Genomic DNA, 12,422 nt, shown 5'->3' with positions numbered 1-12,422 from the left:
ACAGAAATTGCAGAGAAGCCCTGTTGACTCAAACACGCAAGAGTGAAAGTACATGACTGGTTTGAAAGGAAACAAACTCTTCTGTAGAGGAAATACTGAAGAAAACCATTCTTCCCCTGAATAATTTTAAAATTGAGGATCAAACAAATCCTAATAATTGACAACTTTGCTGTTGTTGGAAAGAAAGGTCTGTCGGAAGATGCAAGCAAAAGAAAGAAGTGGAAAGAGCCAGCTTCATCAGATGAATGGAAGGGGAGGAGAGTATCTGAAATCTTGGCTCTAGAAGTTTGCTTTAACTTATGCCTTTTTGTCTTCTTAACCTGAAATCAAATAATTTACCTTTCTGATTCTAATTTCACCTTCTATAGGTGAATTTCACTCATAGTAAATTAGATGTCACATATTCAGTGATACTGAATGGGATTCATTTCTGGGTTGAGACACTTTGAGGTCTGGTCTATACGAAGCTGACCCCCCGTGTGCCACAGTCTAAGTTCCCGTTCCTGTCAGGGGATGTCAGTGTAGTCTATACAGTCAGCATGGAGCAATTCAGCTAACCCTAAATTATGCTGAAAGTAGATGCTCTTTTGGGCTTGCTCACTCTAAACTGTACTTCTGTTAATTTTGGGAGCTTAGATACCAAGTGTTAAATTCAGGTATCCACACATAGACATCTATTGCCATCTAGGACACCATAGGATATCCCTCTGAGCCTCCAGCTGCTGGACCAAAAAGGTTCTGTGCCAAATCTGCCCATCCTACTGGGCATCCTGGACTCTCCATGGTGTCTCAAGTGGCATGAGACCCTTGTGTTGAAACAGCTACCTCAGCCCTTAGGACACATGCTGATGTGGAGAAACCTAGATTTAAGAGATGGATTTTTATTTTTTTTTTTACTTTAAAACACTGCAGCTAATTCAGGTACAATATCTTTATTACTGGTAAACTGAAAGGTGAGGGGTGGGCCTTCTTCCACCTGAAAGTCCTTCAGCAGACTGCTAGAATAATCCTCCATCACTGGGTGGGTAGGACCCAGACCCCTGCACACATACTACCTTGATTTCAGTGGGATTTCAGCATCAGTCAGAAGGGCTTTTCACTTTGTCAGGAAAGCGCTAATAATATAAGTATGGAATAAGATATTTACAAATGGCCCTTCCCTAAAAAGGCGATGTGGTGGATACCAGGTGCCCACCAAAGGTGCTCGATCACTCTACTTCTCAGCTGGGTGGGGAGAGAAAATATAACAAAAGGCTTGTGGGTTGAGATAAAGACAGGGAGATCACTCACCAATTACCATCACCAGCAAAACAGACTCAACTTGGGAAATTAGTTTAATTTATTGCCAATCAAATTGGAGTAAGATAATGAGAAAAAAACCCAAATCTTAAAACACCTTCTGCCCACCCCTCCCTTCCTCCTGGGCTTAAGTTTACTCCCAAATCTCTCTACTTCTTCCCCCTCAGTGACACAGGGGAATGGGGGTTGAGGTTGGTTCATCACACGCTGTCTCTGCTGCTCCTTCCTCCTCAGGGGGAGGACTCCTCACTCTTCCCCTGCTCCAGCATGGGGTCCCTCCCATGGGAGATAGTTCTTCATGAACTGCTCCAGCGTGGGTCCTTTCCGCGGGCTGCAGTCCTTCAGGATCAGACTGCTCCACCATGGGTCCCCCACAGGGTCACAAGTCCTGCCAGAAAACCTGCTCCAGCGTGGGGTCCTCTCTCCACGGGGCCACAGGTCCTGCCAGGAGCCTGCTCCAGCGTGGGCTTCCCACGGGGTCACAGCCTCCTATGGGCATCCACCTTCTCCGGTGTGGGGTCCTCTCCGGGCTGCAGGTGGATATCTGCTCCACCGTGGACCTCCATGGGCTGCAGGGGGACAGCCTGCCTCACCATGGTCTTCCCCACAGGCTGCAGGGGAATCTCTGCTCCGGTGCCTGGGGCACCTCCTCCCCCTCCTTCTTCATTGACCTTGGTGTCTGCAGGGTTGCTGCTTTCTCATATTCTCACTCCTCTCTCCAGCTGTTCTTGCACAGGGTTTTTTTTTCCCCTTCTTAAATCTGTTCTCCCAGAAGCACTGCCACCATCACTGATGGGCTTGGCCTTGGCCAGCAGCAGGTCCAACTTGGAGCCGGCTGGCATTGGCTCTATTGGACATGAGGGAAGCTTCTAGCAGCTTCTCACAGAAGCCACCCCTGTAGCCCCGCCACTACCAAAACCTTGCTATGCAAACCCAATACATCAAAACAGCTTAACAGACCACATACACAAAGTGGCTTGTACCACAGTTTATGGACACCAGTGAAAATGTGCATATTTTAAGGAGGAATCTCTGTGTGTGGTGAGCACCTCTTGTGTTTGTGGTTTTGCGGTACCAAAATAATAAAACCACTGCAATTGGCCTTTCTCCAAGTAGCAGGGCAAGCCAATGTTTTTTAAAAGTACTCTGTTACAATACGAGTAGGACATACCAGTTCCTGAAGTCCTTGAAATTTTTAGAAATCTGCTCAGTTTTTTTCTGAAGCTGGTACTATATCTAATATAGTATTATTCTATTTCATTCTATTCTATTCTATGAATACTCTAATTCACTTTTCAGTGCAAGGGAACCAAGGCACTAGGCATTACTGAAGGCATACATAAAACTCAGCCAAAACAGAATATATCCCTTACCTGGTGTAATATGACTTCATGATAAAGGACTCTCATGGGACCTGGATAGATGTTCATTATACTGCATGTTCATTATGATCAGTTTTTACAACGTACTGCACCAGGAAAATGTAAATGTCCAATTTAAACTGACCCTCAACATACAGTTCTTTAAGGGAAACACTTCACATCATAGGTTTTAAATATTGATCAATCTTTAAACGAAACAGTACAAAAATTAAAAGGGAAAATACTGTATGCTTAGGTTAGGAACCACCTAACCTCAACTTTAGTCAAGCATCCAAATGTCAGGTATTTAATCTAAGCTACTTGTCTAGGCTCCATTTACAGTCAGTGGTGAAAGGTAATTGGGTAGTAAGTACCTGCAGAGGCTAATTCAACACACCTATTTTAAACACATATTTTAGGTTAAAATGAAGTAGTGTTTATAGGTGCCCCTCTCTCTCCACTGACTTAAGGCGAATGCTGCTGCAGAAGACACCTAACATCTAAATGATGAAAAGAGTTGTAATGAATCCTTTCCTTATGCGCTAAATATAGCACATATATAAAAGGCAAAAAAGCAGAGGAGAGGAGAGGAGAGGAGAGGAGAGGAGAGGAGAGGGGAAAGGGAAGGGAAGGGAAGGGAAGGGAAGGGAAGGGAAGGGAAGGGAAGGGAAGGGAAGGGAAGGGAAGGGAAGGGAAGGGAAGGGAAGGGAAGGGAAGGGAAGGGAAGGGAAGGAAAGGAAAGGAAAGGAAAGGAAAGGAAAGGAAAGGAAAGGAAAGGAAAGGAAAGGAAAGGAAAGGAAAGGAAAGGAAAGGAAAGGAAAGGAAAGGAAAGGAAAGGAAAGGAAAGGAAAGGAAAGATCAGACTGATCAATCTTGTGTATTTGTCTGTAAACAAGGCTAAACACTAATGGAATAAATGTGGGGTTGGTTGTTACTGGATTACGAAAAAAAAAAAGACAAAATTTCTTATCAGCAAAGTTTATGTAGTGAAGATAGATCATAAATCCAAAATAGCATTGATGCTGGATATTTAGTAGTGTAACTGAGATCATAACGTGTCCCTCTGTAGTTTAAATAGCCCTAATATGGTGCAACAGTATTTTCCAGTTTCTATTCAAAGCTGAATTTCACCCATAGTAAATTAGAATTCTCTGGCAACTTGCCCGTAACCTTTAAACTCTTCTGGTTGATGATCTTAATACACAAAGGCTTTTTATCAGTAAACTATGTCTGGATGGGAACCAAACTCTGACTCCTACTCCTTCTCCATGCCACAACATTTTTGTAAAGCTGAACAAACTTATTACACCGAACCCAGGGCTTTGAAGTGTAAACACCAATACACTATATTAACACAAAACAGTCCAAAAATAAGACACTTAGAGCCAAATTATTTCTGCAGTATGCAATAGCTAAACAATGCAATATCTTTACCTGAAAAGATACTGCATAACTGTAATCCGTATTTAAGTGGTGTCTGAGATGGATTATCATTCTTGTTTCATTTTTCCCCCCCTATGCATTCATGACTAAAAATAAAAAGGAATTGTAAGCCTGACAGTCTCATTTCAGAGACTTCCTGTGACAACTATTAAAAGACCATCATCACATATGCAGATTTTAAGAAATTAGGTTACCTGAAAAGGCTTTTTTTATCTGGCATAATCCCTCTTTTCTGCAAAGGAAATGCTGGATTTCTGGAAGTAGGTTTACCTGTATATAAAAAGAGAAGTTTTAATGATTTCATTCAGAAAAGTGCTTTTTTTCCTGGAGCCTTCAATTGGTTTGTGTTTAATTTATCAGAAACACCTCATGTGCAAAACTGTCAGTGTCAAAAGGGAATGATAACTTTGCCATCCCTGCAACATGGGATAATGAAGTTAAAGTGTGGGGTCTTCCTCCATGGCCATCACAAACCAAAATTTTAGACTTACGGCTCTCCTCCTGACTGCTGAGTTTTCACCCCTTCCCTGCCCCCTTTTCAGTTTCTGCAGCTTCTCTGTTCTCTGCCAGTTACCAGTCACTGTCTCTCCCTGCATGGAAATAGCCTATGCCTCTTGAATTGCTGTGCTTGAGAACAGTGGTAAGCTAACGTAGCTAAACCACATCCAGGCTGTGCAACAAAGAACTGTGTTGCACCATGGTATGGACATGCCAGCAGCGAGTAATGTTAGTCCAATATTTAAAGTTATCCGGCGATATGGGCCATCTGGTTTAAGTCCCTGCTGTGCTGCAGACTTCCTGAGAGAACTTGGACAATTCCTTTGATCACCTTGTGTCTCAGTTATTCATGTGTGAAACTTCTGGACATTGCAGAGTGCTGTAAAGATTATTATATTGCACAGTGTTAGAGGCTCAGATATGATAATATGGGTAGAATAAGCAAAAAGCAGTTTGCAGAAGCCTGGGGTGTTTTATGACCTGAGCGCTGAACCCAAAGCATGTATGTTTCTAGCAAACTGGAACTGCTATAAAAATTTCACTTTGGATACACCTAGATAAGGCATCCTGTCCCAGGGAACCCCAGTGTACATGCTCCTAGTTCTGACTTCTGTGGACAGGCAGTCATTTTTTGTATCCTCATGAACTTCACACCTGAATCATGTAACAGTATCTCTACCATTTAACAGTAGCTCTGTTTCTCCCAGTCCGTCAAGTAGGAGTCTGTACCTTTGGGTACTGTCATTATTATGTATGCCATTTTACTTGAAATAATACAAGCCAAACTGTATCCATAGTTTGGTCACATTTTTTCAAAGAAATACCTCAGTTTAAGTAAGTCACTTACATATTTTTACCAACAGGTCAGGTGCTTATTTAGACATTTGCATATCTAAGTAACCTAAACTGTGCCCACAACATGCTCAAGTGAAAAAAAAAAGCAGTCCTGAAAATACCAAGAAATATTGGCACCACTGATGCTTTGGACTGTGAGTAAGCAGAATGCAGTGCTAGAGCAAGGAACTCCCATGAAGGCCCTGAAGGAGTACACTGGTCCAGCTTGCACATTATCAATTGTAGGAGCACTGTCACTGTTTGGAAAGGTACGTAAATTATGTTTACAAAGGAGCAATTACATCAGATGAAACTCGATAGTGATATGTGAAGGCTAAATTAGTCCAGCTTTATCTTCTGCCTATGCTATTATTCTGAAATATTGCATGCATTTGCTAGCTGTTTCTCCCCATTTCTAAATTCTCTTTTCCAATGGGGCAAATTGCTTAAATTTCCCTTGACTTCTGTAGATGCCTTTGCTGCCTGACATGCTGGTTGAGAGTGGCAAAGAACAGAAAAGTTCAAGATAAAGAAGATGAAAAGAAAACTTGACACTCAGTTGTAACAATTTTCAGTATTTACACTGAAATACTTACCTCCAAAATAACATACTATGTCCAAATGAGAAATTGCTTTTGATCGCTGGGTGTCATATAAAGAAGAATGAAATCCTGGTATCTGACAAGTATTTCTCAGTAGATAGGATAGGATACTTGAAAAAACTTTTTTTATTGCTGTTAAACCATGCTGCTGCAGTATAAAATAAGCATTAGATGCTTTTTTTTTTAATGAGTGAGTGCTGAAAATTTGGGCTAGCTGTGTCCTCTCATTCCCACGAAGGATAACACAATAATCTCTTACCTTCTGGAATAACTCTAGATGATGCAAGTCTTCTATTTGAATGCAGCCAGTACCATCATTTTTTCTGGAAGATAAGCAGATCAGAAGATCCCAAGGGCTTACACCACCTATCAGGAAAGAAAAGAAGCATGCTGAGAAAGAATGCAATTCCTATTTGAACAAAAAATACTTAGAGCCAAATCCTGAGGAACAGCAAACTGTTGGAGTGCTAAGTACATGAACAGCTACAGGTGGCAGAAGGGAAAAAGACATATTCACTACCACAGTTCAAGCTTTGGAACTATATTTAGGTATTTCACAATTGGCACCTCCTGTTGTACCTGCCTACTGATGTCCAGTCCCCTGGTGTTTGACCTGTTTAGCATTCAGAAATGAAAAAGCTCAATAACATGGTGCTACTTTAATTTGTTGTTTGTTTTTTATTTCTGAACTCCTCAGCATGCACACTTATAACACACATCCACTATATGCAGTGTGATCTTCTGAGGTCTTTCATTATGGGGAAGTAAATTTTACAGAAAGTAATAATGGTCATGCTATTGCAAACAGTGGGAATTTCTAGCCTGAATTTTGGTGTAGCGGCTTCCTAAATATTAGACACCAGATTGCCAACACGTAGAACTGGTGTACAAGTGGGAACTAAGTTGTGCTGAGCAAGTAGCTAGCTTCTGAGCTAGCTCTGATGCTTCCTTTCTGGGGTGAAGCTGACCTGTGAGACCATGGGGTTCTGTTACCAGGAAACAAGCAACACCGGAGTCAGAGATGGCTGCTTGAAGAAGAGACAAAACTAAATTGCACCAATTAAAACACCATTATGGATTAGAAGGTGCAAATAGGTCTTGGAGTTTGCCCATATCACAGCACGTGATGTGGTGTAGAAATGCCAATGTAGCTTCAAACGAGCTTGGTCAACTCCCTCAAGTGGTTATTTGCTTTCTTCTGTATACAGCCTTCGTAATCTGGAGTAGTTAGAGATAGTGGCATCTCTCAAAAGATTAACAGAATCACTACATCTGTTGAGGACACTGTGAATATGTTTAATAAAGGGTAAACCATTTCAGTGACAGGATGACAATTAGAAATAAAGAACTTCCAAACAGAAAGGGCAGCGAGGGAAGCTGTACAGCATCCAAGGCAGGATATAGCATCAGGCCAAAGCTCTCTGCAGGACAGCTATTTCAGTGACTGGTTGGTTGGTTCTTTTTCCCAAGGTTGGGGAGATTACATGCATTTTATTCTATTTTGTGCTCTCCATCTGTGAGATACCTTCCTAATTTTATTAGATTATCCCCTAAATTTTGTCCCACTGATGGCCCACAGAGAGAGTTATTTTGGCCGACTTCCCTCTCCAAAATGTAATTTTTTCCTATCCCAACCACAATCACAAATGCCAAGGAGAGTGAAGATTTCACTTAAGGGGATTTAACACTCAATTTACATTAAATACAGTAATGAACTCATTGTGCAGAATGGGTCCAGGACTATGAAAGTAACTATCACCTTTTTTTATGTTTATAAGCAGTGTGACAAAAATGAAGAGATGAATTTTTCAGTTACGCTGCATCCATTACTGTAAAGAATTCTTTGATTTCACATTATGAGAACCAGCATTATGGTATAAAAATAATTAAGGCATGTGAGATTTAGGCAAGACAGATTCACTACATGATCCTTTGTGAAAGAAAGAAACAAAAAACTACAGGTAGATAAAAATGGCACTGATATAGCAAATAAATGAAACATTAAAGAAACGTACAAGCAAATACTTCATTTTAGTGCAAAAGATTGACAGTGTTAACAACCTACTCAATGACCTCACCAGCTATGTAATTATCAGATAAGCAAGATGTTAGGCCTTTGCCTAGTAAACACCTTTGAATAAATCATTATAATTACATATAAAGCACAATGCCTAGCTGTGTGCAAATTGAAAGGGAGCTGAAGAGAACTCCATTTCTCAGAAGCAGTTCATTTCCTTCCCTTGTTTATTGTTACACATCCTGGCCAGGGATGAATTTGAACCCTGACTCCAAAGGATACACTGCACTGTCTATCATTTGCCTTTAGGACACAGCAGAGTGATCAATATGAATGTACCGAAGAGATGAAAAGGGAAAAGGGCCCTCAGACCTAGCATGTTTCTGAGCCAGTGCCCAGGAAGTAGAACAGTTAACTGCTAGGAACAATTTTTCAGGAGGGGTTGAATGCCTGCCATTATCTGTGTTTTCTGTTTAGAGTAATTAGACATCTAGCCAATTATTTCAGTACAGAACAATCAGAACTGAAACATGTCTATTTATAGAGAACAGGAGACTTCCTACTAGAAAAACAGTGTACACCTAGTGCTGTCTCTCAGATTCAGGCTGGCAGAGCAGTACGATTTCTATTTAAATGTATCAATACATTCCTCATCAACTACACCTGAAAAAATGTTCTTGGAAAACAAAAATGAAAGAGGCATGTATTACAACAGTTACTTAGTTCTGGAACAGACTCCTCTGTGAATAGATATAGCCTAGAAATTGCCTGTGACATTCCTCTCACAGCTTAACTTTTGTGGAAAATGAACATCTATGATCATGAGACCATGAGTCTGTCTCCCTTCTGCAAATGTAATAATTATAAAACTGTATCATCTCAGCGGAAAATGTGCTAGTGTTGTTAATATTCCAGTAACACCAAACGGTCCAGGCAAAGGTTCCCAAGCTGTCAGGCACTGTATTTTAACACAGAAGAAGTTCCCTTTCACAGAAATGATTTCTAAAGTAAAGCAAGATAGCAACGTGAGCTAAAACATTCTACAATACATGAGAAAGGAAGAACAAAAGTGACAGTAATAACACGAGTCATCTGCACGGAAAAACTTGTGTTTCAAAATGTTTTTAGAGATGGTTAATGAAGAAGCATTAATAATGCCCATATTATTCCGTCTTCAATATACACAGTTTTGCTGGTTTCCTGCAGACCACGCCAGAAGCAGGCTTTGACAGGACATTTGAAGTGGAAAGTTAAAATGGATACTTCATATCTGAACAATTAAACTGCTAGCAATTTGCATGAAGCTTTTTCCAGCAAACCAGTGGAGCTCAGCATGCAGGAGCAGTAGACCAGCTGAACAGTATGAAATCCCACCTCAGGGAGATAGTCTCTACTGCTTTGTCTTTGCATTTGGACAAGCAGAAGAGTGGTAACTTAAGATGAGAATATGCAATTGTATGTTCATCCCCTCTCTGAGCATCTTTTCAAACCAAGATTTTTTAGTTCAGCCAGTTAATTAAGGCCTTGCCTACACAAGGAATGTTCACCTGCAGAATTAAATCTCATTATGCAGGCAAAGTGACCTTAATGTGGATACAGTTTATGCTGGCAGCATGATGCTTTTATTTATCTATCTTTTTTGCCATCTCCTTCCCTCTCCTCTCCTCCAGTCTTTGCAGCTCCATCTTGCAAGTCCCATCTTAAAAGGTGTTTGTGTATCTGAGATGTGTATCATCTCGTGCTTACCTCAGAATATCAACCTGAGTTGCTAATCCAAGAATCAGTAGTACAGTGCACTTTGATTCCAATCTGCTGTGACCACCTGTAATTACTCTTATTCTGAATGAGTCAAAGTACATGCTATTCAATTCAGAGAGCAACAGGTTTCAAGTGAAAATTGATATAATGTACAAATTAAAATTTTCAACAAGATACCACTGTTTTCGTTGGCTTTGACTCTGACTTGTCACTTGGAATAATTAAAATGGTTCATGTGGAAAAATAATTTAAAAGATAATTATCTAGGGAGAAAAACAAACATGTTTTTTAGCGGCAGTGGAAATAGCAATGCAGAGACCAATAAAAACATTTAACTTTTTCTATAAAAATATTCTGCAGAGAGTTTTTGTATTCTGATATCATAGATCAAAATGAACAGAAACAAAATGAGAACTGTAGGATTTAGTGAGGTTTTAAGCTTACAACATATACATTTTATAGATGAATTTCAAGAATTTCTGAAGGTGATTTCTAAAATTAAGTGATCTGATTCCAGTCTTTGAAATTATCATGTTGTCCCCATAAACTATGGCATTGGGGGCTGGATTTGCAGGAAAACTCTTAGATGCATGCAGCTCCATGGAGTTTTTAAACTCTTATGTGTATACACAGAAAAATATTATGTGATTTAATGAAATGAGTAAATTTCATCTCAATACCATAGCTTGAATTTTCATTTTTCAGTGTTAAGGTCCCCATCCTGATATTTTGAAATGAAAGAACTTTGAAAATCAAATATGCTTTTCATCTTTTACGCTCATCTTCCTGTACTTCATTCATTCTGGGAAACGAAAAGGCTGGTCAGCTTTATTGTTATTTTGATTTCTAGTCAATTGGCAATTTTGCACTTGCTCTCCCCATCACCCTAAAATTAATCCATTTACAAGCACTAGATGATAAGATGACAAGAAACAGCCAATATTTGTTTGTCAAGAATGTATCATGTAAAACTAGCCTAATTTCTTCTGACAGAGTAACTGATTTAGTGAACAAACGAAATAATAGTAGCAATGAAACAGCTTGACTTTGGTAAGTCTTTACACACTGTTTCCACATAACATACCTACAAGGTGAGTGCACAGCTGTTTGAAAAAATGAAGTCTACATTATCAAAGTGGATTTTTTTTGGAGCAGAACCTCAAAGGTTACCTTACTGTATACTCAGTTCTGCTCAAATTTTTCAGTAACAAATTGAATGATGGAATAGCAAGTGCATTTAGAAACAGCAAATGACACCAAGTTGAGAGGAAGTATAAGTACTTTGGAAGACATGATCAGGATTCAAAATAATTTTGATAAATGGTCCAAATTCAACCTGAGGAAATTAAAAACAAGTTAAAAGTGCTATAATTCAGAAGGACAATTCAGAAGGAGAGATACAATTGGCCAGAGAGCACTACTGAAGAAACAGACTAGATTCATAAACTGCGTATGAATTAACAACATAATACTGTTGCAACACCTCTCCCCCCAAATATAAATAACTTTTGAGTTGTTGGCAAAGATTTATTGGTGCTGAAAGAGTTGAATCTTGCCCTTTAGAATTGCAGTTTGAATTTATTCCATGTCAGTTCCCCACAGAATTCTAAATAATAGGGTCTATTTCATGATAATCATAACCCTGCAGACATTAAGAATTGTAACCAAACCTGTTTATGAGTGTTACGTAGAAGTAACAGGGGGTATCCTTCTGCTGCAATTGGTGTTGGTCACACCTCACCACTAATGCTGTTTCCCAGTTTTGGAAAACACAGTTTCAGTGGAGGGTTACAAGAAGGAGGTAGGTTTTGGAAGACCTTGTACTGGGTCTGACTGGGATGGAGTTAATCGTCTTCCTAGCAGCCCGCACAGTGCTGTCTTTTCGATTTGTTACCAAACCAGTGTTCATAATGCACGATGTTTTAGCTATTGCTGAACAGTGCTTGCACAGTGACAGCACCTTCTCTGTATCTCATTCTGACCTGCAGCGAGGAGGCTGGGGGGGGCAAGAGGCTGGGAGGGGACACAGCCGGGACAGCTGACCCCAACTGACCCAAGGGATATCCCAGACCATAGGACGTCATGCTCAGCATGTTAAGCTGGGGGAAGAAGAAGGAAGGGGGGATGTTCAGAGCAATGGCGTTTGTCTTCCCAAGTCACCGTTAGGTGTGATGGAGCCCTGCTGTCCTGGAGATGGCTGAACACCTGCCTGCCCGTGGGAAGTGGGGAATGAATTCCTGGTTTTGTTTTGCTTGTGCGCACGGCTTTTGCTTTACCTATTAAACTGTCTTTTTCTCAACCCACAAGTTTTCTCACTTTTACCCTGCTGATTCTCTCCCCTATCTTGCAGTGGGGGGAGTGAGCAAGCGTCTGGGTGGGGCTTAGCTGCTGGCTGGGGTTAAACCACAACACCATAGAATAAATTTTTACCCAACCAGAATCAATTGTCCTCTTTAATCACTGGAGGCAGGATACATTTAATTTGCAGCAAAGATTATATAAAGAAAAGTTTCTAACCACAAGGATGAAGTACTAGAATACGTTACTTTAATGAGGCTACAGAACCCCTGCCAAGGTTGATCCTGAGTTTTGTACGTGATGGTTTTTTTA

The 12,422-nt window shown here is 40.3% G+C and overlaps 1 protein-coding gene across 5 annotated transcripts in view; it reads right to left on the bottom strand.

Annotated features, from left to right (window-relative positions):
- Positions 1–12,422, bottom strand: part of LOC128143520 (inhibitor of growth protein 3) — a 193,841-nt gene that overhangs the window by 117,952 nt on the left and 63,467 nt on the right. For all 5 annotated transcript variants that reach the window (XM_052790827.1, XM_052790825.1, XM_052790828.1 and 2 more), the window contains 2 exons: positions 6,297–6,403; positions 4,298–4,373 (listed from right to left, as the gene is read on the bottom strand). In XM_052790827.1, the coding sequence (XP_052646787.1) occupies positions 4,298–4,373; positions 6,297–6,403 (183 nt within the window). The remainder of the gene's footprint in view (positions 1–4,297; positions 4,374–6,296; positions 6,404–12,422) is intronic.

This window comes from Harpia harpyja, chromosome 6 (genome assembly GCF_026419915.1).
Source record: "Harpia harpyja isolate bHarHar1 chromosome 6, bHarHar1 primary haplotype, whole genome shotgun sequence".
Classification (NCBI taxonomy): Eukaryota; Metazoa; Chordata; class Aves; order Accipitriformes; family Accipitridae; genus Harpia; species Harpia harpyja.
Note: the sequence above shows the minus strand (reverse complement) of the source record. Positions and strands in the feature narration are given on the sequence as shown.